At 43.9% G+C, this 26,637-nt stretch overlaps 1 protein-coding gene across 1 annotated transcript; it reads left to right on the forward strand.

The window, feature by feature from the left end:
- The first annotated feature begins 16,261 nt into the window (after positions 1 to 16,261).
- UCHL1 (ubiquitin C-terminal hydrolase L1) lies at positions 16,262 to 23,621 on the forward strand. Its single transcript, XM_074991791.1, has 9 exons — positions 16,262 to 16,398; positions 16,642 to 16,653; positions 17,117 to 17,245; positions 19,361 to 19,511; positions 21,244 to 21,329; positions 21,407 to 21,454; positions 22,320 to 22,389; positions 22,818 to 22,876; positions 23,209 to 23,621. Exons 1-9 carry the CDS (start codon positions 16,366 to 16,368, stop codon positions 23,293 to 23,295), a joined length of 675 nt encoding a protein of 224 aa, XP_074847892.1. The 5' UTR covers positions 16,262 to 16,365; the 3' UTR covers positions 23,296 to 23,621.
- The last annotated feature ends 3,016 nt before the right edge of the window (positions 23,622 to 26,637 follow it).

Consider the following 26,637-nt stretch of genomic DNA (forward strand, 5'->3'; position numbering starts at 1 on the left):
GCTTCCCCTTGTAAACTAACAATTATGGTCATTTTCCCTGAAACATGTAATTGTTTTATGCACTTATGCCCACAAGGCAAAAACCTTTCATTTAAAAATTAAGGTTGAAAGGTGAAATTCTGACCTCTTTCACACTAGTATAAACCTTAATTAACATCAATGACTTGAAGGTCTATGTTGGTGCAACAAAACAGACTTGAGCCTCCTGTGTTGCTGCATGATCTGGACCTTCATGCTAATGTGTACAATACAGGTGAGTTTGGGCAAGACATAAAAATGGATTTTTAAAATATATTAGAAACAGGAAGCCTGCCTCTGAAACAGTGAGACTACTGGATGACTAGAAGTGCTAAAGGAGCAATTAAGGAAGATTTCACCATTGAGAAGAAGTTAAATTAATTTTCTGCATTAATCTTCACTGCGGAGGATGTGAGGGAGATTCCCACATATGAGAAATTCCTGTTAAGTGACAAATCTCAGGAACTCTCTCAGATTGAGGTGCCAGAAAAAATTAAAAAATTAAGCAGTAATAATTCACCAGGATCAGATGGCATTCACTCAAGAGTTCTGCAATTTCACAAGTCCTTCAGAACTATTGGTATATAACCTATTACAATAAACTCTTTCATAGACATACAAATGAAATCTGATGCCAATACGACTAAATGATAAAAGATGCTGGAGTGGACGTCACCCTGATAAACAAGGTTCGTGACTGCAATTGAGCAATCAGGGTTGGGTCAATAATTTGGCTACTGAAAGAAAACTGCAACTAACACATATGCTATCAATTGAAACATGGAACATCTGAACACTGTGGGCAACTGAAAAATTAGTTGTGCTTCACATGGAGATGGAGAGATATTGATGCAAAATACTTGGACTGGCGGAGATGCGTTGGACAGCTTCGGGAGAGATGTGTGTTTGCCAAGTCACTTGGTCAGGAAATGAAACGAAGCATGAAGCAGGAGTTGGATTCCTTCTTAGCAAAACAGCTAGAGGAGCACTATTAGGATACAAACCAGTGAGTGCAAGAATGATGGTAGTGAGATTTGAAGCAAAACTATTCAACATCTCAGTCATTCAGGTGTATGCACCCATGTCAGACAGTACGGAGGAAGAGATTGGGCTATTCTATGAACACTTGACAAAGATGGTGGAGGAGATACTGAAGAAAGATGTGTTGATCATCGGAAGAGATTGGAATGCGAAGGTTGGAACAGATAATGAAGGTTGAGAGAGAGTCATGGGAAGGTTTGGCTATGAAGAAAACGAACGAGGTGAGAAACTACTAGAGTTTGCTTCGGAGCATGAGATGGTGATCTGCAACACGAGATTCGAACAAAGGACTGTAGGACGTGGACATGGCGATCGAATGATGGGAAGTCCACGAACATGATGGGTATGATTTTGATAAGATGAAGATGGGTAACATTAGTACAGCAGTGCCAAACTTTCCAAGGAGTGGATATAGACTCGGACCACAGTCTAGTGATCGTAAACATCACAATAAAACTCAAAAGAAAATATAAGACACAGTTTAAGAAAAGAAGAGACGTGGTGAAGCTAGGTAAGGAATAAACAGGGAATGCATACACAGCAGTGCTCGAAGAGAAGATTAAGAATATCTCCACAGAGAAAGACCTTGGTAAGAGAGTCGCAGGGATAGCCACGGTGATAGAAGAAGCAGTTGAGCAGACTGTTCCAGAAGAAGAGAAGATCATTAAGAAGTGGATTACTCAGGAGACACTGAAGTTGGTACAAGAGAAGAGAGCACTGAAGATCAGAAGAGATGTTTCTGAGATGGCAGAACAGCAATATAGGGTGAAATGCAATGAGGTGAGGAAAGCAGCCAGAAAGGATAAGGAGAAATGGTTAGAAGAGCAATGTGAAGATATAGAGAGGTATTATGGTGAATGTAAGACCAGGGAGGTGATTAGGAATAGTAATAGGAAATGGCAACCAAAGCAGATGGCGATCAAAGGTGAGAACGAAGAAGTGCTCATGAACAGGGAGAAGATTGTGCAGTGATGGATGAGACATTGCACCAATCTATACAAAGCACAGTTGGACCTGGGTGTCTCAGAGAGACTGATGGAGGAACTGAAAGAGACATCTCCACTGGAACACTGAGAGCGAGACTGATATTTCGAAGGAGGAAGTAGAAAAAGCAGTGAAATAACTAAAGAACAAGAAGAGCCCCGGAAATGATAAGATCATGGGAGGGATGATCAAATACGGTGAGAAAGCATGATTCAGGAAATACACCGACTATGTAATACAGCATGGAAAGAAGGGAAGGCACCTAAGGAATGGACAAGATCTGTGCTAGTGACAATACACAAGAAAGGAAGTACATTAGAGTGCAAAAACTACAGAACGATTGCCCTAACAAGTCATCTAGGCAAGGTGCTGATGATGATTCTGAATGAGAGACTAAAATCACAGATAGAAAAACATATAGCAGTTGAGCAAACAGGGTTCAGAAAAGATAGAAGTACCGTACTGCAGATATTGGCACTAAGACTGATAGCAGAAAAAGCTCGACGAAAGAACAAGAATGTATATGCTTCCTTCATCAATTTTCAAAAGGCATTTGACAGTATAGATCAAAAAGTGACTTGGGTGGTGTTGGAGTCATACGGAATGGATAGCAGACTGATATGGTTTTTGAAGGATATCAATGACAATGCAGAGGCAGTGGTGAGAACATGCAGGGAGTTGGGAAGTTGGTTTAAAACAAGTAGGGGTACGAGATAAGGAGATCCAATATCACCAAGTATCTTCATTATGCATCTGGAGAGAGCAATGGACAAGATCAAGAAAGAGGTAGAAGGGATATCTGTGCATGGGAAAATAATTAACAACTTGAGGTTCGCAGATGATACAGTCATCATTGAGGAAGATAGGAGAAGCCAGTGAAAATGGTGCAGGTGTTAAATGAAGAAGGGAAGCGGTACAGATTGATTATGATCATCAATAAAACAAAAACAATGGTATTTGGAGAAAAAGAAATAGGAAGGAAGATCAGCGTAGATGGTATTGAACTAGACAATGTGGAGAAATTCACATATCTGGGGAGCAAGGTAACTTTTGACCTAGACTGTAAGAAGGAAATAGCAACTAGAATAGTGAAAGCAAGAGTGAGTTTGAAGGTGACGGATAAAATATAGAAAAACAAAGCTATTAGCTTAGGAACGAAGCTGAGCATCTTGAAAATGTGTATATTCAGCAGCATGTTGTATGGATGTGAGACATGGGTGATAACAAAAGATTCGAAAAGAAGAATATTAGCCTTCGAAAGGAGTTGTTATAGAAAGATTCTGAGAATAGGATGGATGCAGAGGGTCACCAATGAGGAATTACATAGAACGATATATCCAAAAAAGAACCCACTGCAGAAGGTTATAAAATAGAAGTTACAACTGTTTGGGTATATTTGCAGAATGAACGATGAAGGAAAAATCAAGACCCTGCTATTCGGCATAATGGATGGTTCAAATAGGAGAGGCAGACCCACAGAGAATGGATAGATGATATAGTAGATTGGTGTGGAGCTAGTCTACAGAACCTAAGCCACTCTGCACTGGACAGGGAACAATGGAAAGAAATAGTGAGAGAGGCATCAGAGACCAACGGGCGCTGAGCCCATGGTTATTGATGATGATGATGATGATGATATCCAGCAGCCCCAAATATTCTGGGTAATAGAGATGTATACCTAGCAAGGCATAACACTAAAGAAAAACAAGATTAAGTATTAAGAAATAAACAAAAATGTATGCAAAGTACTTTACTTATCAACAACAGTAGTACTGTACACTGTGAACTTACACTGTATTTGCTGTATTTATTTGTGTTTACTTTCACTTTGCTGTACTTATGGAAAACCTAACTAAAATTTACTTATGGTTAAAATGCTGGTTATTTGAGAGTTCTGGATAACAGAATGCTGGATATGAAAGAGTATACTGTACTTATACCAGATGACTGGGAAACAGCTAATGTCACAACAAATTTTAAAGGAGGCTCCAGAGATGATACTGGCAATTAGAGCCAATAAGCCTCAATTTAGTACCAGGCACACTGGCTGAAACTGTAGTAAAGAACAAAATTGTCAAACAGATTAACACAATTTGCTGGGGGCAGAGTTGACATGCCTTTTTTAAAGGAAAATCATATTTCAGTCTATTAGAATTCTTTTAAGAGAAAAGGAGGACTCAACACGTACAGGCACTGGGTGATCCAGGGAAGATAGTATACTTGAACTGTCAGAAAACCTACATCAAGATCCCTCATGAAAGGCTCATGAGCAAAGTAGAGTGTGATGGAGTAAGAGAGAAGGTCCCATCATGGATCAGTAACTGTTAAATGATAGGAAAGAACTATTAAACAATTAGCACCGAACATATATAATTGTGAAATGTTCTTTTAGCCAAAATCACAATTTAATTAGCAGACAGACACATTGGACGCTTCAGTTTCTGTGTGAATCCAAGGTAAAACCCCTGCTATAGAAGTAGTTTAATATTTGCAAGAGTATTTATAACAAGCCGTGCATTAGCGATGATAAGTTGTACTTACCACGAGCAACTGGACAAAGGGATTCTGGGACTGCAGAAAAAATTGGAGATCTAAAAGCACCACAGCCAGAGCCCTCAGCTACTCTCACATCCAAACACATTGCCTCAGCCTGAAGCCCCCGCAACTCTCTGAAGTCCTCATTTCTGGCCCCACTCTGGAGCGTTGACCCGCTTCTGCATCCCAGTCCCTGAACCAGGCTGGTGAAAATGAGCAAGTGAATGAGGGTGGGGTGAGCAAGCAACGGAAACTGAGCAGGGGGTGTGGCCTCAGGGAAGGGGTAGGGCAGAGGCAGAGCAAGTTTGTTCAGTTTTGTGTGAGTAGAATGTTGGCTACCCTGCCAAGTAAGCGACGTTCAATTGTAACTATAGCAGAACTGCCACTGAGTTGTCCCATAGTAAGGGAATTTCTACCTTCTCTTTGTTAAGTTACTGTTCTTATAGGGCCCAGTTTTCAGAAGTGTTGATCACTTTTTAATTGCACTAAGAGTATGACTTGGCCTTCATTCCCTGCTGCTTCTTTTTGTTGTTGTTGTTGGAAGAGCAGGATGAGATCTAAACAGGAATCAACTCCCTCCTTGCTGGAAATTGCTATATCTGCTAAAGCCTGTCACACATCTCTCAAAAAAGAACACAGAAGAAACAGAAGATGTCCAGAGATTGGTAACAAATATTAGAAGTATGTTATGGAGGTGGGTCTCTGCTATGAGAGAAAATGAAGACATGAACAAAAAGCCTCAGAAAATTAAATAACAAAAAACATAAAACTAATAAAAGTAAATATATCTTTGAAGTCTACAGGCTTATAAAATTATGCATTGCTAGAGTATCACTGAGGCATATTGTTTAGGTAAGATTTAGAAGAGTTACAGACATTCCAAATGCATGCATAAAAACAGTATCTTTTGTATATACTGTATCTATTTCAGTAATTATAATGTCATAAATCCTCATGCTTCAGGGCATAAACTAGTTCACTAACTAGAGTCAGGAAGAAAATTAACCCATTACCTCACTTGCACAACTCTTTTCTTTCATTATAAGATGTTTTTACCTTCCTTTTGAGCATCTGGCGGCATTACAGTGACATCTTAGTTGGCTAGATACATGAGTGATCAGGGCCAGAATGGCAATTTGCATTTTTCTACAGAAGATAATTTGTTTGTTTAAAAAAAAACATTTAGTAAAAGGCTTTGTGCCTCTCATGCAGCCAGCCTGACAAGATTTTTGTGTGTAATTAATCTATTTTCCTGGGGATGTCTTTGAAGAGATAGGTCATCACTGTCATGAAATGTTAATTACTCAGTAACTTGTTCATATCTTTTTGATTTTCTGATAAAAGATATCAATCCAGAAAAAGAAATAACTTTGTCCCAAGTTTCTTAAGATAAATACATTTTTGTACTCAATATTTTGCTACGATTCAGTTTTGCTGTGGTGGTGGAGACATTTTCTTCTAAGGGAAGGTATGTTTCTTCTTCATGAATGGACTCGTCTTGGTCTCACTCACTTAGAGCAAAGTTCCTGAAGTGGTATTTGAATTCCGGCTACAAAATCTTATGATCTTCAGTATTCTTTTTCCCAATTTGATTTTTTTGAAGTAACTGCTTTCAATGAGGAAAAATTCCAGCAAATAAGAGGTCGCTCACCTGTGCAGTAACTGACATTTTTTGAGATGAGTGTCCCTGTGCGTGCTCCACTTCTGGTCAAAAAGCATCCCAGTGCCTTTGCTTGGAGATTTTACAGCAGCGCTCCCCCTCTGTCCCAGGCTGTACTTGGGCGATATCTGCCCCACAAGCTGTGATTCGTTGAATAGCATATGCCCAGCTCAGGGCTCCTCAGATCCTCCTCTACAACAGAGTACGTTACTGTTCTAAAGTAGAGGGGAGGAGGGTGGGTGTTGGAGCACTGACCGGGACACTCATCTTGAAGAATGTCAGTTACTGTGCAGGTGAATAACCCCCTGTTCTCCTTTGAGAGATGTCCCTGTGCATGCTCCACCTTTGGTGACTGCGAAGCGGTCTCTCATAGGATGGTTGGGACTTTGGATGAGGCAAAATGGCTGTGGACAAGACCTCTCCCTGCCATTCTAGTATCCACTGCCAAAGCTTGTAGAAGTGTGTAGCATCTAGCAACCATTACTAATAATGCTCACGTGGCTGCCTTTTGAATGTATGATATAGGTATATTGCATAGGAAGGGAGTGGAGGTGAAAACAGCATGTGTGACATGTGCCCTGATAGTTGAAGGAGGCTGGGTTTGTTTCATTTGGTCTCATAATCCTATCCAGGCAGCAATCCATTTGGAGAATCTTTGGGCAGAGGTAGCATTGCCCTGTGATTGCTGCATGGTGGAGACAAATATGTATGTGCCTGAAGGATTTAGTTCTGTTGAGGTAGCAGGATAGGACCCTTTGTACATCTAACATATGCATGTTGGCTTTGAAGGTGTTAGCATGTCATTTGGGAAAGAACATTGGTAAGTAGATGGGTTCATTGAGATGAAAGGAGCATACTTTTTGGAGGAAATTGGGGTGAGTGCAGATTGTGACTTTGTCTCTAAGGAAGGTACTATAAGGAGGATCAGCCATGAGGGCTCTGAGTTCACCTACCCCTCTGACAGAAGTAATAGCTTCTAGGAATACCCTTTTCATGGATAGGTGGAGCAGAGAGCATGTAGCTAGTGGTTCAAAGGGTTTATGTGTGAGAGCACTGAGTACCAGGCATAGATCCCAGGGATGGGCTGCAAGTTTTATGTGTAGATTTAGGGATTGGACGCCCTTCATGAACCTTTGCTGATTGCATGGGCAAAGAATGTGGTGTTGTCCACCTTACCACGGAATGTGGTTAAGGCAGTCAGGTGGACTCTGATGGAGTTAGTAAGAAGACTGGATGATTTCAGTTCCAGTTGGTAATCTAGAATAAGAGGAAGAAGGGGAGGAAGTTGAAGAGGTGTATGTTTTCTCATACACCAAGTTGTGAACCTCTTCCATTTGTGCAGGTGAGTATTGTGGGTGCTCTGTGTCCTGCTATGTAAGAGGACCATCCTGACTGGCAAGACGACCATCTGGAGCATGTTAACACTGCATGAGAGAACCACTGAGTAGCCATGGCCATAGGTGATGATAGTCTATGTTGGGGTGAAATATTTGGCCCCTTCATTGAGACAGGAGATGGGGAAAGGGTGACAGGAATCAGAGGTTGATGGACATGTATATCAGGAATGGATACCAAGGTTGTCCAGGTATGAAGGGGCTAGTAGGATTACATTGGATCTGTCCATCCTGATCTTCTGTATTACCTGATTCAGCAAGAGTGTTGGGGAAAAGCACACAATAGACCCTGCCCATGAATGAGAGCAGAAAGGCATTTCCATGGAAGTTATTCCCCAACCAGCCTTGGAGCCTAAAGTGTAGCACTTTTTGTCCATTGTCATTGCAAATAGGTCCAGTTCAGGATAACCCCAGCCTTGGAAGATGGTGTGTAGGACTGCAACATCTATTTCCCATTCAGGTAAGAGAGGAAAATGTCAGCTGAACTTATCTGTGGTGGAGTTGAGAGTGTCAGGTATGTATGACATGGAAATGAGGAGGATACCATGTTGCATGCACCTGCTCCAGAGCCTGAGAGCTTCTGTGAACAGAGGGTATGACTGAGCCCCTCCTTGCCTCTTGAGGTACAACATGCATGCCACAATTTTGATTATGATCCTGATTTTTTGACCTTTGATAAGGGGAAGGAAGTGGACGCAGGCATTGCGTACTGCCCTGAGTTCAGATAAGGTCTTGGCAGTAGACCAAAGCCCTTGCCCATAAGGAATGCACCTCCCTTACATATGTGGTTCAGAATGGTCCATGGGAGTAAGGAGGTCTTCACTGTGGAGGGTATGGTCAGGGTGTGCCACGTTGGTTTGTATGAGGATGCCAGCCAACTGTAGAGGCATCTCATATGTAGTTGGACTTTTTGGGGACAATAAATCTGGAGGCAGCCATGTGGCCCAGCAGTAGCAGGCAGTTTAGAGCTGTGACTTGTGGGCTGCTCTTTATGGTGTTGGTGAGGCTGTGCCCTCCCCACACAGCATGAAGCTACAGTGAGGGGCAGTTTGATTACCAACGTCCTCCCCTGCTCCCAGCTACCACTCCTGCCCCACTGGTGACATCTGACTACTACAGCAGGGAGAGTGAAATCAGTATGGGGGGCAGACCCCACAAAGAGGACTGGGGCAGAACTTGGAGCAGCGCATAGCACTGAAACCCCTTCGCTCTTCCCCTGGCGACAGAGATGCAAACAAGCACCTGGAAGCCACTTTAACCCTACCTCACTGCTGGTGGGACCTCTCCCAGGGTGCTTTAAATTGCCCAGGGCAGAGCCGGAGGATTCATGGGGGGAACACCCTGGGTGCCAAATGGGCCAGGGGAGCACACAGAGGCAGCAGTGGCTGGAGACCCCCACTTCCCTCCAAATGCACACCACTGCAGGGTCATCCTGGGGGTGGGTGGGACCCAGGGCCATCCCCTCCCCCAGTGCCTCAGGAGTAGGGCCCCAGGGAGCCCACACACATACACTGCTAGCCCCACTCCTTCCCTGCTCTGCTCCCACTCTGATTCATGGCCCCCTCCCTAACCAGCTTGGCTGGGGATTACCTGGGGCAGGGGACTGGTAGTGAATGGCAGCAGCAACCACAGGGAATCACCTCCAGCTACACATTCACTATGCAGCACTCCATCACTTCTCCACAAGCATCTGGAGGCCTCCAAAGCCTCCCAGCCCACACTACCTGTGTCCTGTGCTAAGCAATCCTCCTCCAGTGAAGTGGCCGATGCAGGATCCCAAAAGCATGGGGCTTGGGGCAGCCACCCCACTTCATCCTATGGATGGGATGGCTCTGCTCCACTTTCTCCACAGCCTACACCCTCCCACCACCCCTCATCCTATCCCATATTAAAATGAACATTGCTTGTTTGCATTCAGTTTACCAAGCAATCCAGACAGCTCAGAACTAGTGACTTCTCCTCTTCTTTAGTTACCACACGCCCAGCTTTGGGGCCACCTGTAAAGTTTGTCAGTGATGATTTTAGGCTTTATTCCAGCTCATTGATAAAAATGTTAACTAGCACAGGGCCAGAAACCAATCCCTGATGGACCTCTCAGGAGACAGACTCACTCTCTGATGATTCCCCATTCATAGTTATAGTTTGAGGCCTCTCAACCAACCAGTTTTTAATCCATTTAACATGTTAATTTTATATCATCACTGTTTTTTAAAGCAAAATCCCTGATAAGAACAAGAGTAGTAAGGCTTTGCACTGGTTCCAATCCTCTTACCATGTACACATCTAATTATACTCACAGGATTAGTTCCATGGTCTCCTCCAACACATCTAATGTGTAAATTCATGCAGTTGTGCACAGCGTAGAGACCTGAGTATGTGCCAGAGTCATGCAGACAAATCAGGTCTGCTGATTTGTACCTATCTTGTGTTATAACTAGAAGGCTTCAAACTTCACCATTACTAAAAATTGTTTGTATTTAGTAGATATTAGAGGTCTCACTCAAGACTGGCCTGTATTATTGTAGCCAATGCTGTACATACATGGAAAACAAGCCAGTCTGTTATCTTATGGGCATGTATTCCAAATTGAAAAGACAAATAAAGGATGAATACCTTATTTCTTACAGAGGCACAGAGAGGTCCATGACTTGTCCCAGATCACAGGGGAATATTGTGGAAGAGACAAGAACTGAACTTAATATTCCTGAGTCTTAGCACGGTGTCTTCATCTACATGCCTGTTTGCAGCTCCCCTCCCTACCCTCACCCCCTGACAACAGCCCTCCAAGGATTTCCTACCCACTAAAGTAGTTAGAAATGCTACTTTGGGTAGGACTGTCTTATTTTTCAACATGTCATTTCACATTCTCTGGTCTAACATAGGAGAATAGAACATTTCACTTTAGGATACCACAAACCTCCTTGTCCCATTCCGAAAGAGAAACTAAGGCAGACTGATTACATCAAAGATAAAAGCAGCCATGTATTTGATTTCATTGTTACCGTAAGGGAAGGGAGGTAATGCTTCAAAAATCAGTATGGTTGTAGAGGGAAATAAGGAGTGGAAAGCCACTTTTCTCAGAAGGTGCAGATCCAATTTATTTCAGGATCTGTCACCTATTGGAATAGCCAGAATATATGCATGTGTGTGCAACATACCAAAAAATAAAGGAGAGAAAGACAAAGATACCTGCATTAGGGGTAAAAGTACAGAGCACTGTTCCCTCTAATCTTTTCCATACATCTGAAGATGTTTTCCATCCATGTGTAGAATAATTTTGTTATGTGCATTGAGGCATGTGTGGATGTGCACCACCACTATAAACAAAAACCTAGCTGTGGGCGCTCTGCTAATCCCCTTGGCAGCATTGGAATCTCTCCTGAGCGGCTGCAAAAGCACCCAGCTTACAAGGAACATTGGTACAGAGTAGGGATAAAAGAGGGAGAAACAAACATAGGCCCAATAGCATACAGTGACTGATCCCTGCCCCATCAAGCTCAGTTCCCAAATCAGTAATAAAACCCCCTATGCTCTTTAAAATAAAAACTATACTCCAAAACAGAAACCTTCTCCTACTTCATTTCAGGTTCTGATGCGTCTGCAGCAATGTGGGCCAGGATCTGCAACTCTCTGGAAAGCCTTTAAGGAGGAACTCTGGGGTGTCCTGGTGTCTGATGGTTGTCTCTGCAAGTGGGGCAGTCCTCAGGGAAGATGGACATGTGCGAGCAGGACCCCTTCTACAGGTAAGTTGAAGTCTCTAGGATGGCGATGATGATGATCTTGTGGTTAAGCTTGTTCTTCCTCAGTCTTTTCCCAGGAACATGAGAGTTCTTCGATGATCCATCAGAGGAGCTCGAAGGCCCAATCATACTCACTCTCTCTCAGATGGACTGCCCCATGCAGGAACTGCATAAACCCTTATATAGATATTGTGGTGGGAAAAGTTCTGAGGTATTAGAATGTTAGGGTTGAGCTTAGGTGGGAAAAACTGGTTCCATCTAGTCTGAACCTGTATGGAACCAGTGCCTGGGTGGTAAAAGGCAAAATGACAAAATGGAGTCTAACAGTCAAAGTTCACATACTCTACATTGGATCCACAGAAACCAATACATTCATTAACAAATCATTAATTATACACCAAACAAAATTTAAACATTACCATTTAATACCATGACCAAAAAAAAAAAAAAAATTTGAAAAACATTGGAGCCTATAATTAGGTTCTCAAATACATTTTTAGGCACCTAAATAAGATCCCTGATTTTCAAAAGTGCTGAGTATCCTATAGCTCCCAGTGGGCAGTTTAGTATTTTCTTTTTGAAAATCTTGTCCTCTGTTTGTGGCAAGTAAGATGTGTTTAAATGAATCTATTTGAGATATCTAAGTCCCAGAAATGCTGTGTTTTTATGCATCAGTTGTTCAAGTAGGGTACGGCACTCTTTTGTGCAGCAATATCTGTAATATGGTATGATTTTAGTTAGCCAGATGATCACTTACCATGTGGCCAAGTGGCCAAGTTTCACGTGGTCCCATACAGTTTGTTTACAGCCACCAGTCCTGGCTCTCAGTGTTCTGTGCTGTTGTTTAGCTGTAATTTACCCCTAAATGTGTTCTACAAGTCCTGTAAGCAGTGGAAGTGTTAGTAATGTTGCTAGACAATATTGACGTGCTGTGGCCTGGCAAATTCTCTCATTCAGCACTGGTCGAGTCCTGAGGGTGCCAGACTAGAGAGGTTTGACTGGTATTTTTTTCTTATTGACAACCTCACCACAGTGTGACACCATAATATCAAAAGCATAATTTAAAACTCTGTTAAATGTGAGCTATTACATATTAGTAGCTTATCTTGTTTCATAAAAGCCAGTTTGTTTGCTGTCATGTGTGCCACACACCTACCTCCTTAAACCCTTGCTCAGGTACAAGTAGTCTTTTTTCTGCCAGTCCCATGGAAGTTTGGAGACACTTCCAACAAATACCACAAAGTGAAATTTCACTTTTGCAGTATTTATATGCTTTGATCTTGCATTTACATAGTACCAGTCTTCTTGTTCTAGCCCCAGGACACCTGGAGACTACTTATTGCACCAACTTCTTTCTTTTAGAAGATTCAGGCTACGTCTACACGTGAAGCCTACATTGAAGTAGCCTATTTCGATGTGGCGACATCGAAATAGGCTATTTCGATGAATAACGTCTACACGTCCTCCAGGGCTGCCAACGTCGATGTTCAACATCGACGTTGCGCAGCACCACATCGAAATAGGTGCAGCGAGGGAACGTCTACACGGCACAGTAGCACACATCGAAATAAGGGTGCCAGGCACAGCTGCAGACAGGGTCACAGGGCGGACTCAACAGCCAGCCGCTCCCTTAAAGGGCCCCTCCCAGACACACTTGCACTAAACAGCACAAGATACACAGAGCTGACAACGAGTTGCAGACCCTGTGCATGCAGCATGAATCTCCCACTGCAGCAGCAGCAGCCAGAAGCCCTGGGCTAAGGGCTGCTGCACACGGTGACCATAGAACCCCACACGGGCTGGAGAGACAGCGTCTCTCAACCTCCCAGCTGATGGCTGCCATGGAGGACCCCACAATTTCGACGTTGCGGGACGCGGATCGTCTACACGGTCCCTACTTCGACGTTGAACGTCGAAGTAGGGCGCTATTCCGATCCCCTCATGAGGTTAGTGACTTCGACGTCTCGCCGCCTAACGTCGAAGTTAACTTCGAAATAGCGCCTGACGCGTGTAGCCATGACGGGCGCTATTTCGAAGTTAGTGCTGCTACTTCGAAGTAGCGTGCACGTGTAGACACAGCTTCAGTTAATAAGAAATCCTCTGAGCTCAGTTGCAAGCCTTAATATTACAATCCTTGTCCTTTCTTATGTAAACCTTAAAATGGAAGGGGAAGACAGAGGAATAAGTTACCACTTTACCCTATATTTAGGGTATCAGAAATCTGTCACTAGATTCTATTTCCTGTGCTCTCTGGAATCAGCAATGAGTCTTCTGAAACTAAGATTACCACTATTACTGGTTTAGATGGCTAAGTACATATCCTATGCTTTGAAATATCAGAGACAGAGAAGATGGCACCTAATTCATAGAAAAGTACATGGGTTTCAATAGTCTTTTCCAGAATTGCCACAGTACTCAACTTTGGCCAGAACAAAAAGTGGTTGGGTCACAGGCCAGATGGTGTCCCCAGCCCTGAGATCTATACTTAGGCTTCCTCTTTGAGAAAATGTTGACTTATGTATACAATTCAACATTGTTTCCTAGGGGATAAATTATTTATAGCAAGTGAAAATAATTTTTATTATTTATGTTTTGAAATTATCATGCTAAGATAGGTGGCAGATCACCCTTCAGAGAGACTATGGGTGAGGTTTTTTATTTTCGATAAAACTTCTATAAGCTACTGAACCCAGCAAACAGAGACCACAGGTGTGTGGGTGCCCTGGTGCTGCAGCACCCACAGGAAAAGAAAGTGGGTGTTCAGCATGCAGCTGTGGTCCTGCTGATCAGCTCCTTCCCTTTGTTCCCAGCACTTCTCACCCACTGCTATGAGCTGTTCAGTGGTGGGCCTGAGATGCTCCAGAGGTCGGAGAAAATGGGGAGCTATGGGGATTGTGCTCAGGGTAGAAGGTACAAGAGTGTGGGAAGAGGAAAGGGCAGAAAGAGATGAGAAAAGGCTGAGGCCTTAGGGGAAGGAGTAGAGTGGGAGCAAGGCCCTGGGCAGAGCAGGGGTTGAGCACCCCTGCAGAAATGAGAGAGTTGGCCCCTGTGGAAACAGCTCAGAAAAAAGGGGGCGCGGAGGTGGCTTAGACACAGTTTTCCCCTTCCTTCCCTGGTCTGCAAGATCTGTGCTGCACCTTCTTCTAAAGGGAACTGCACTAAATCACATCCAGGCACTATAGAAAAAGCATAGGATCCAAAAAGAATGTACAACACCCACAGCTGGCGGATTTTTGTATGTGACATCTATAATGGGCTCCGCTGAACAAGGATTGGTTTAGTTGCTCATCAACAGCGTCACAGATTAGCTCTGTCGCTCAACAGCTCAGTTCAGTCCAAGAGGTACTTGACCAGTCCAAAAGTGAACTGAGTGGTCAAATGTCAAAAATGGTAAAACATTTTAAATCCCTAATTTATTAGAGGAGTAAGAACAGAATCAAAAAAGAGTAAGACTTTATGGTCGCCAGTGGGCTTAAGCCTGGGATACTTAAACCTAATTACAGAAAATAAGTGACTTATGTGAAACACAATGAAATTAAGTATTAAAAAAATGGAGAATAGCATGGTGCAATCAAAATGCCTACACCATATCATTTTTGGTGGAATATTTTATATTTAACCATGAACATAAGGTATCAGTTGATTGGTGTGTCAAATCTGTTTGTGACCTGATCTGAATGTTTGCTAATATATTGCAAGTTGCTGTTGTACTGTCAGATTTCAAACAAAATGAACTATTAATATGTACCTAAAACAGTTCATAAAACCATTGTTGCTAACCTCCTTTGAACTTGGGGAATTTTGTTTACCTGCACTAAAGGGCAAGAGGAGTGTGGGAGGCTGTGTCAGTTACAGAGGAGACATAAGGACTCATGTCTGCTTTGCCTTGTGGTTGAATCTTGGCTGCTGACCCAACTGACTAGTCTGGCCCTCTTTGGTACCCTTCAGTGACCAAGGCACAGAGGTGAGGAGCAGTAGCAATCAAGCCAATTTTTCTTGTGAAAAAATACAAAAAAAAAAAAAGTGTAAGACTGAAGGAAGTCTGAGAGAGCTTTTTAGTGAAGGAGTTGGGAAGGGGGAGGACATGGGATTTCAGAAACGTTCCTCAACCCTCAGGAACTCTACCATTTCCAAAATTATGTAGAAATGAAGCAATGAAGTGCTTAATCTCTTCATTTGCACTAAGAGCTGCAAAAGGCTGGAATTTCACAAGAAGCTTGCCAGAAAGGAAGGCTCTGGAAGCTGCCTTTTCTCAAGTGTCTTCTTCTTGATATTATTAACTATTTGGTTTTGGGGGTTCTTTTTTTTTTTACCTTGCTATTGTGAGCAACACAACAGAGCTTGTGCACGAGTCAAACACAGATTTCATATGATTGCAAGATAATCTCTTCTCTCTCCGTGTGTTTTGCTAATGCTGCGTCACAGCTCTAGCCTGGAACATGACATACGTCTGCAGTTGCCCGATCCATTACGCTTCAGGAGCACACGGTGCATAATATCGCAGTCTGTCAAACAACGCCCGTGGTAGACCTGACATTAGCATCCCACTAGAGCTATCCGGCTCCACACCCCTGGCAACCTCGCTCCCCTGTTGCGCTTGCTGAAAACCACGTGTTTTTCCCCAGCAACGGCCACACAGAGGCTCGGGAGCCCGGGGATCAGCCCTGTGCCGCTGCGCGCTCCAGACACAGCCCCCAAGTACACACCTGCCATCAGCGCACCAGGGAAACGCATTGGAGGGTTCTGTGGGCGGGCTGCGGGAAGGGAGGCGGGAAAGTACCACTGCTTCTTGCGGAGGGGGAAAGGACCGCGCGGAAAAGCCGAGTGCGTCCCCCTGGATTGGTTTTGCCCCTGCTCCTCCCCCCCCCCGCTGAGGCCAGGAATGAGTCAGCCCGGCGATAAATACAGCGGGGTGGGCGGCTCCTGTTTGCAGAGCGGTTTGTCTTAGAGGGTCTCGTACTGCGTAGCTGGTCTGCAGCCTCCATCGTGCACCATGCAGTGGCAGCCCATGGAGATTAACCCCGAGGTGAGCAGGTGCAGCGGGCACAGGGCGGTTAGGATTAGCTGTGGGGGCAGGATGGGTTGGATAAGGCGTCTGGCGGAGTGGTGGGGCCGAGAAAGTGGGTGCAGGGACGCCCGAGGGAGAGGATGTGGGGCTCGGTAAATGCGGGACGCTGGAGGGGGGCAAGGCTGCTGGAAGCAGCAGCGCTGGAAGATGGGTGGTGCTGCCGCCGGAGTCTCTTTTTCTATCATCCCCTTTGTCTTGCAGATGCTGAACAAAGTGAGTGGCCGGCGTCGGAGGAACCGCGGGTCTCTTGGGCCGGAGCAGCAGTCGCATCCCCGCCCGGGTGGGGTGGGGCAGGGTGCCTCGGGGCGCGGCTGCCCAGTCACGCCTCCGCAGGGCCCGGGCGGGCGTGGCGCGTACTGCGGGGCCGCCATGCAGAGGTGGGGGCTGGGCGCCCTATCGAGCGGTGCCTGCGTCTGAGACCCTCCCACGTGCGGGTCCCGGCCCGGCGGCAGGTGGCGCTGCGGCTCCGCGCTTTGTGCTGTGTCACTAGCTGGAGGTGGGCGCGGAAGGAGCGGCCCATAGGGCCGGCAATCAGGGCTGGGGTCTCGTGCGCCTGGCGGGAGGCAGTCTGTGCTGGGATGGTGGGTCTGTAGGCTGGGGGGTTCCAGCTTCCCCCTTCCTTCCCTGGTGAGCCCAGGGGGAGGTCTGTAGTCCCTCTTGTCTCCTTTCCCTGTAGGTGCTGTCTCGCCTGGGGGTTGCCCCTGGCTGGCATTTTGTGGATGTGCTGGGCTTTGAGGAAGACATACTGAGCTCAGTGCCCACCCCAGCCTGTGCCCTGCTCCTGCTCTTTCCCCTCACTGCCCAGGTAGGTCCCTGGGATGGGCAGCAGCTGCCATTTGTTCAGAGCTGTTCCTGGGCATGGAGATGCCTGGTGAAACAGCAGAGACCTCGCTGTTGTTTTTCCTGTTAAGAGATGTATCAGCTGTATAGCATATATATATATATTTCCTTTCCTTTAAAGAGCAACCTTGCTGATCCTCATGACTTGACTTGTATGATGTCATGGAAGACATGTAGGCAGCACTGTAGCCAATCTCTTGGTGCTGGCAAGTGGCCAGCTCCAGCAGTATTTTACTGTGATGTCAAGTAAATGCTTATGCAAGTGCTTGAGCAGCAATGCATGTTTCATGCACTCTGTAGAAAATATCTGTTATGCTAGAACCATTCTCCTGTGGGTTCTCCTACCTGGAAAATTCTTGTTCTAAGTTAACCGTCCCTTAAATCTGCAGAACTAGGTCTCATCTACATACTAAATGGACATAGAAGGTAGACATGGACAGGTAGAACAGAGTGTTTTTTCTCTCTCTAGCTGGACAATGCTGATGGGAGGTGCAACTGAACCAAATAAACATCGGATTAAGTGGGCCTTTGCCCAGGAATGCTTAGGCTCCAAAATATCTCTTAATCTGGAAGACACCACAGGATTTCTTGTAGTTCTTGAAGACTGATACTAACACAGCTACCTCTCTGATACTTGAACCAAATAAAACTCACAAGTGAATTAAGTCAGGAAATAAATATGCTAAATCTAAGTTGATGCATGTGAAGGGGTGAGAAACTTGGATGTTGGGCAGTGAATTGGTTCTTAATGCAGATGTTCTTCAGAACAAATCATCTGAATGGCGTTCCATAGCTTATGTAGTAACTGAAAATAAACTGGTAACTTCCCTTAGTATGAACTCATTTCTCAAATTCACTCAGAATGGAGTGAGAGGACATCTTGCTATCATTGGAGCTTCCTCAGAAATCCAGTGTTCTGCTTGGCCTCATGGCTTAGAATTCATTAACTTCTTGAGGCTGCTCTTCCTTAATCTACTGAAATAGTACTAGTTATCTCATCGTATTGCAGTACAACATAATCCAACAACAGTAGTGTACCTGTGTAAGGTGATGGTAAAGTGGGCTCCTCAAACATACTACTGCACATTGCACCTCTCTAATCTGGAACTTTTTGTCTAGCAATATCTGCAATCCTGCATAACTTTCTTAACTGGACAACCACTTAAGGATGTGGCCAGCTTTTTCCATGATCCCATAAAGTTTATAGCTACAGTCCTGACTGTTCTATTTATAACTAAGTCTTGAACTAGCTTGGTATACAGTGAAAGTGCTGGACAACATTGACTTCCCATGGTTCAGCAAATTCTCTAGTCTGGCACCCTCTGGACTTGATGGGTGCTGAACAAGAGAGGTTCAACCTGTAATAAGTCATAACTTTAATGAAGACTCTAAGACACAGTTAAAGCCTCAGGTTTACTGAACTTGACAAGTGTGTGACTGTCTAGATCATATAACTGCTGACTAATAGCAAATGAGGAGCTAAAACTGCTAGGAGTATAGAGATTTCTGGTCCTATAGGTGTCTCAGCTGAAGCTACACCATCTTTGGGCTGAGGAGTAAAAACATGTAATGCTTGGTGTAAAACAACTTTCTCACAAGTCTTAGCTTTAGTAATCAACTTTCATATTGTTAGGTAAAACATTCACAAATGTTCAGCATTGAGAACTGTCAGACTGTTGAATTTTGTGAGTGGGGGGCGGGGTGTGGTGGTCCTGGGGAAGTGGTAGCTGTGAATGTCACAACCTTGCTGTACTTGGAAGCCTCTCCAAAACCCTGTTTCTAACTTAGCAAGCTGAGTGGCTTGGACAAGAAGTCTTTGGCATGAGAAATCAAGTTCCAGGTCTTGCATAACTGGCATAGCCTAGAGCAAACAACTGTGGCTCATGCACATCAAAGTATGAGACCAAAGTGTAACTAGAGTTGGTAAATCATGTGGTCTTGTTCCAAAAAGGATGGCTTTCTGGCTAAGTTCCTCTTACTTTCTAGTATCTTCACCTGATTTCCCTGTTACATGTTGTAGACTCAAAAGATTTTAGAGTTCTGGAAAATAGTCATGAACTTTGTATTTGCATGTTTGCAGCATGAAAACTTCAGGAAAAAACAGATTGAAGAATTGAAGGGACAAGAAGTTAGTTCCAAAGTGTATTTTTTGAAACAAACAGTTGGCAATTCCTGTGGAACAATTGGTCTGATACATGCAGTTGCTAATAACAAAGACAAACTTACATTTGGTGAGTATGAACTGACTCTTTTTCTTTAACAAGGAAATTCCCTCAGTCAAGTCACTGCTCTGGATATAACAGTGTAACATCTTCAGCTACAGTGGGCCTAGCATAACTTGCTAAAACTAGGTTTGAGAATCTCAGATCTGTGACTAGAGTGCTCATCTCAATAGCTTGAGGTATCTTCCTACAGCAGAGTAACCTACACCCAATGCTCTGAATAGCAGTAGGGGAACATGTTAGACCAGTGGTTCTTGAGCTCTTATCACTGTAGGTGGCCCATTATGTGTGAGGGCCCTGAGGGATGATATGGGCTGAAGCTCTCTGTTAATGCACTGCAGGCTGAGAACCACTGGGTTAGACATTTGTGTATCTTTTACATAAAGTAAGACTCCTGGCACTTGAAGTGCTGGAGATCTGATCAAAAAGTAGTAACTTCTGTTGAAATTAAGGTTACACTAAATGCTTGAATTTACCTATATCAATGGATGGGGATTTTCCCATATAAAAATATTTACTAGTGGCAGGCTTTTGTGCTGGTACTCTTGTAGCCTAAATTTGTTAAGATGACATCTACATGTGCCCCAAACTCCAAAATGGCCACGCAAATGGCCATTTTGAAGTTTACTAATGAAGTGCTGAAATGCATATTCAGCGCTTCATTAGCATGCAGGCAGCCGCGGCACTTCGAAATTGACATGCCTGGCTGCCGCGTGTCTCATCTAGATGGGGCTCCTTTTCGAAAGGACCCTGCCTCCTGGATTTCGAAGTAGGCAGGGTCCTTCTGGATGAGACGCGAGGCGTGTCAATTTCAAAGTGCTGCGGCTGCCCGCATGCTAATGAAGTGCTGAATATGCATTTCAGCGCTTCATTAGTAAAATTAGAAATGGCCATTTGCATGGCCATTTTGAAGTTTGGGGCACGTAGACATGGCCTTAGAGCAATGAAATACCTTCCCTGACCACCTCCAAAAACACTGACTCTGCTTAACAGAGGTACTTAATTTATCTACTATCTTAAAATGACTTTGTTATAGGGTGCCCAGTGTGATACAGTTGCACCCATTAGTAATTTTAAGGCTCGTTGCTAAAATGTAGACCTGTTCACTTCTGCTCAAACTGACTGTAAAATAGCTGTGTGAAATCACTACTCAATGCAAGTAGCACCAAGTTACATGAGTTGAAGGGACTTGAGCAAACGACTAAGCATTTGCAGTATTCAGTTTCAGTTAAAGCACAGGAAGAAGTTTTGCTGCTTTTAAGACAATGGGGTTATACTGCAATACAAATTGTCTGCTTTCTAGACTACCCAAAGCATGAGCTGGCACAGCCAGAGCTGGCAGCATCAAAGTGGGAATAGGAGTAAATACTGCCTGCTCAGCCCAGAATGAATCAGGGAAGCCTCTTTGGGGCTGGGGAAAAGGGAGTAGAAAACCAGGGGCTTTTTTTTTTTTGGACTGAGATTGGAAAATATAACATTACTCAGTTGCTAATCCAATGCAGTAGTCAGTGGCCTGGTGACTTTCAGTCCATGTTGTTGAGCTAATAGCTAAAAGGTATAATTGGGTATGTTGCAATACAAGTACTGCAGGTAGTTAGCTTCCATACTTGAGGGTACTGGGCAGGCTGTATAACATAGCATGTTATACAGATGTGAATGTGTTGCAAATGAGCATAGCTTTGAGTTGAACTCTCAATCTAAAACACACACATTGTCTAACCAGTTGCAAACTTTCACACAGATGATGGATCAGCCCTGAAAGAGTTTCTTGAGGAAACAACTGCTCTCTCTCCTGAAGAGAGAGCAAAACACCTAGAAAACAACAAGGTATGAAGATTATTGAATTGGGAGAAGACTTACTGTAATTAAAGCTTGGTGTTCATGTGTATCTGCTTTCTCTTTAGGCTATTCAGGAAGTCCATAATGCTGTGGCACAAGAAGGCCAATGTCAAGTAAGCTTTGCACATGAAACTAAGCTTATAATGATGGTAGGCATTAATGTAACTAAGTGGGGGGGGGGGGAGGAGAGATTCCTTGAATCAAGGCCTTCCAGACCACACTGGTCATGAGTTTGCTCTAGTTTGGTACTGCTGCATTACTCTTTCAAACATGGAACTAACTTCTTCCATAACTCTGAGTAAAAACTTTCCAGAGTTTTAATTACCCAAGTTCATTTTTAAAGCTAGTCTTGGACTAAGTCACTTAAATACATGAAATTTGTCTTTTTGCCAACAAAAGAGCTGCTATAGGCTTCTAATGCAGTCGTTCCTCAGGTTACATGGGAACTGCATTCCCACATACCCTCAAACTCAAATTTTACACAAGTCAGGGCAGCTTTTTTTCCCCAGCAGAACACGTGTTCTGCAGCCAGGGAGGAAGCAGGAGCACCCAGAGCTCCTTTTGAAAGGGTAAGCCCTGGGGTGGGGGTGGGGGGGCAGCTGGGGAGGGTTAAGCCTGCCAGGGGGGTGGGGGAGGGGGTTAAGCCTGAGGTGGGTTAGAGCTGCAGGGGACATGGGGTGCAGGGTGGGGTTTTGAGTTACACTTAAGCACAACTCAAAAGCATGCATTTCAAGGGTTTACTGAATGGTGGGAGCTAAAAAGCCTTTGGCCCACTGACTTAAACTGTTACGACCTTCAGGCAAGTGACTGCTTTCCTCATGTCATTCCTTAGCTGTATTAAAGTAAAGAGGTAATAGTCTCGTATTTGTACACATGCAGAGTTGGATCTAGATTCTCCAACAAACTACCCCAATCTCTTCTATTTTGGGCTCCAGTTTCTCTTTAGAGAGCTGCCTTACTGACTTCTTTTCTCTTCAGGTAGAGGAGGATAAAGTCAACTTCCATTTTATTCTGTTTGTCAATGTGGATGGACATCTGTATGAATTGGGTAGGAATATATAAATGTCTATTGAGAGTAAGCTGATGTAAAGTTACAGTTCAATAACCATTTCACTAGAATCATAGTGAGGATAAAGCTTGTTAGTGATCAAAACTCACCTTAGTTGCTTACTAGGTGAGCCCCAGTAAATCCTAGTACAACCCATTTTAACTCAATTATTATTTCAGGGCTGGTCTCTCTCCCAGGGACTAGAGCTCTGTTTCAGGCTCTGTGGGGCAAACAAAGTATGGTCTATACAATTCCATGTTGTAGCTACCCTGTACTGACCTCACCATTTAAGGAGTCTTGCTGTGCTAGAAAAGCCATTTTCTGAACTCACCCTTCCTAATCACTCAGGAGCTATATGTAAAGTCCAAAACTGGACTACATAGCACTAGTATGAAAAAACCCCTCAGTAATGAGGCTGTCTTTTATAGATGGACGCATGCCATTTCCTGTGAATCATGGTGAAAGTTCAGCTGACTTGCTATTGAAGGTATGCTCATTTCACTTATGAATGCACAGTCACATGGGCTTGGATTCTAAAATTGTATGTGTGATGTGTCTTGAGCAATTAGTTTGTCTACTAGCACAGCCCTTGCTGATGCTTTTCCAAGCCAAAAACAGCATCGGTAGTTGGTAGGTAGCTTAAGCTAGTCCAACAGGACTAGCTTCAAAAATCTGAATTACCCTTGGCTTGCTAAGGATGGCAGTACTCTTCTTTTTTTTTTTTTTTTTTTTTTTCCTATAACTTTCTGGAGGATATTATAGTGGCTGTGTATGACAGCTGCTTATCTAGAGTATTAAATAAGGAATCTTCTCTTCAAGGGTTCTGCCAAGATCTGCAGACAGTTCACGGAACGTGAGAGAGGAGAAGTTCGCTTTTCAGCTGTGGCTCTCTGCAAGTCTGCCTGAGATACTGAAGAGTTGAAGAAAGGCAATCTAATAGCACACAGTAAATGCAGTGTCTAAATCTCTTTTTGCTTCAGTATTTGTTAAACACAGTAGGTTTGGCCAGCTCAACAGTTTTGCAGAACTGTCACCCTTCAGTGTAAACACACATCAGGTGTTTCAGAAGCTCTGATTAAGAACTCTTCTGACAAATCTGTCTCTGAACTCTTAGGGCTTTGACATGTTCAGTAAAAATGCTTTCAGGGCTTATTTAACCTGTGCCTGTAAGTTAAGATGTTGGTTGTAATTTCCTGTCCTTAATAGGATAAATAAACTCTTCTGCTGTTCAAGGGAGTTGCTGAGTCTTTTTCACTGTGGCTCTTAATGCCAGCTGAGTTAAGGCTAACATGATTGTAGTGGTTAGTGTAGCCAGCAGAGGGCAATGAAGTGTAATGGACAGAATAACACTTGCAGAACAGGAACTGCAGGCTTAATGTATGGGTAAAGAAGCTGTCTCTGAGGCTGTGTCTAGACTAACCCAGCTTTGAAGGGGGCATGGTTATTTGGGTGTTGGCAGATGTCTAACAAGTGCTGTGATGCATATGCAGCACTTCATTAGGCTAAATCTCCCTCATGGTAGCTTCAGAGTACCTGCAGCTGATCCACAGCTACATCCAGGCTGGCACTTTGAACTCCCTTTACTCCTCAAAATTTAGAGTGGTCATGTTGACAGTTACCCCTGCCCTTAAAAAGAAGCTGTCTGTCTGAATTAGTGCTCCAGCAGTTTAATTAGTCCAGGGCATCCTAGGAATTCAGACCCAGTACTGCGTCAGACTGACAAAGCTACTTACTGGTCATCTTTCTGTGGTGTCCATCTCAAACTCTGTAGTTGCAGCCTGTTCCTAGGAAACAAGTGGGGACTGTTTTTTTTTTTTTGTGATCTATGGTGGTCATGTAATTTCAAATGACTGAGTATCCAGTTTGCCTGTTACTGGAAACATGGGTGACGAGAAATAGGATTAATGGCATAGCTGCATTGAAGTTGTCATGCTTGCTTTCATTTAATTAGCCATCCTTTCTGCCTCCCTGCCATACCTTCCAACTGTGACTCATGCTGCCTAGCAATAGAGCAGCATGAAAAACCATGCAGTTTACACACATTTCACAAGCACAAAGTCCCAGGTGGACAGAAATATAGAGCTAGACCACCTGGAGGAGCATGCTTTTACCTCCACTCAAGTTTTAGTGAAATCTCTATTGGTCCCTTAGCCACAACTACACTGTAAAGTTGAATCACAACCATTTGTTTAAGGGTAGATCTCTGTTTAGTACCTGTTAATGGCTTTGCTATGTATCTCCAACTCTAATGTCTTATCTAGTATTAGAAACATCAAAGAGATTCTAAAGAAAGCGCTATTGTTATGTACTTGCTAGGGGGTGTGGATTTTGTTTTGGACTGGTAGGCTATACCTAAATGACACTGCACTTTTAGAAGAGGGAGATCAAAAATGAAATGCTGATCTGCAAATCTCATGCTTGAGTTGCATAATACTACTTGATTGTGTTCCCCCCCAGACTTTTCCAAAATCAAAAACAGCTGTGTAAAAGGCATTGGGGGGGGGGGGTGTTCTTTCAGAAATATTTATTTTTTTCCCAAAGGAACACTACCTGCACAGTACTCTCCCCCCCCCCCCTTTCTGGAAATATGGTTGTGAGATAGCAAAAATGCAAATTAAGTGACTTACATTCCCATCATCTGAATTCCTCCAAAGGGGCCCCTTTATTTTCATCTAATCTGGGGCTATGACAAACTTGCCCTCAACTTGATGCTCACCTTTTTGATCTGACTTTTGCCCAACTTTGCCCTCTGTAGGTAACAGTTGCAGGAAAATGGTAGAATAAATCTTTTCAAAGACCAGGTAGCTTTTGTTGCCCTCTCCTGCACTTTCCACCCTTGCCCAATGCCTTCGAGATGGGTTACTTCTGCTCTTGCATTTTCTCCCCCCCCACCCCCCAGCGAAAAGTGTCTCACCAGAGATTAAAAGACACAAATACATAATGTTCTAGAAATAACCATCCTAAGATGTCTTGCTTATTGTTCTAAATGTTGGGTACGAGCAAGCCTTGTAGTTAAGTCATATTAAAAACAAAAGCCACAATGCCACTGCTCTTGATGTAAAGAATCAGGAATGCCATTTGTATCAGTGCTGCAAGGCAAATTAGCCCAGCTGCAAGTTTCTTAGTATCACCTACTGCTAGTGTAGTGTTTAAAATATCAGCATTTTGCAGGTATTTTTGAGAGCCTAAAACAAAGTGGGTAGGTAGGTTATGGTCAACCTAGCTTTTGTTAGTAGTGTTAGCTTGAAAGCTTTTGGCACTTGAAAGCCGTGATAAAGTTGGTCTGTAGATGGCAGCACGGGGAAGCTACTGTGTGAAGTAGCAAGCCTGGTGCTAAGATCCTGAGCCAGCTACACAGCTATGCACATTAGTGTTTGTAGCCTTCCCCAGGTCTATGCACAGGCTTCTGTGCACTTCTGCCTGAGGGTCCTATGTGAAGGTAGTAACCTCTCCCCTCAGTTAAGGATAACTCATTTTAGGGCCTGAAGCAATCCTTGGATGCAGCTGCTGTAGACTTCAGGGGGCTTTGGATCAAGTCCTTGCTGTGTCTACCCTAGGCATAAAGTTGTATGTGGTCTCAGTTCAGTCTGGAGTAGCATAATATCTGTGATGCAAGTGCTAGCTAAAATAGGACTGCCTTTTGAGAGTAAGGGGAGAAAAAGTAATTCAGGGTTCTTGCAATATGTAGCCTTTTGCCCACAAACCTGGCTTGCTTGTCACAACGCACACAGGAATAAATATGGAGGCATGATTTTCTCAGCTGTATTTGAAATCAATCATTCCATCTCTATGCTCTGAGAGGTCATCTGTACTGCTGTGTTTCATTAGCTGGTTAACCATTAATATACCCCATGCAGCTGAAATGTCAAAAAGTCAGGTAGGGAGTAGAGTGAGGAGGGAAAACAGCTGAAGCTTACTGATCAGTTAGTTGATAGGTGTTGGAGCAGTCCTTATCTGTGGGAGGTGAGGGGGAATGCACTGTAGCCGAAGCAGCTCCAGCCCCCAATGCCCCCCTTCCCCCCCCCCATTGGTGTCTGCTTAGACCTACCATTTCACTAGCTTACCAATTAAATGGGATTTTATATCCCTGATATGCACCTGCCAAGAAACAGGAAGATTTCCCTTATCTCCAGCCATCTGAATCCTCCATCAGCTTGTGCAAGAAAGGATAGCTATGCAAGCTGTATTAGAATAAAAGTGTACTGCAAAGGGAACAATTTATTTGTACCCCTACCATAGGAATTAAAT

The sequence above is a fragment of the Carettochelys insculpta genome, chromosome 4 (assembly GCF_033958435.1).
Source record: "Carettochelys insculpta isolate YL-2023 chromosome 4, ASM3395843v1, whole genome shotgun sequence".
NCBI classification, from domain to species: Eukaryota; Metazoa; Chordata; order Testudines; family Carettochelyidae; genus Carettochelys; species Carettochelys insculpta.

What these genes read in the sequence shown, in the direction of transcription:
- UCHL1 (XM_074991791.1), top strand. Translation starts at nt 16,366, where the DNA reads ATGCAGTGGCAGCCCATGGAGATTAACCCCGAG. An exon ending in TCTTTCCCCTCACTGCCCAG is followed by an intron (nt 17,246 to 19,360) that starts GTAGGTCCCTGG and finishes GCATGTTTGCAG; the next exon opens with CATGAAAACTTCAGGAAAAA. An exon ending in AACACCTAGAAAACAACAAG is followed by an intron (nt 21,330 to 21,406) that starts GTATGAAGATTA and finishes CTTTCTCTTTAG; the next exon opens with GCTATTCAGGAAGTCCATAA.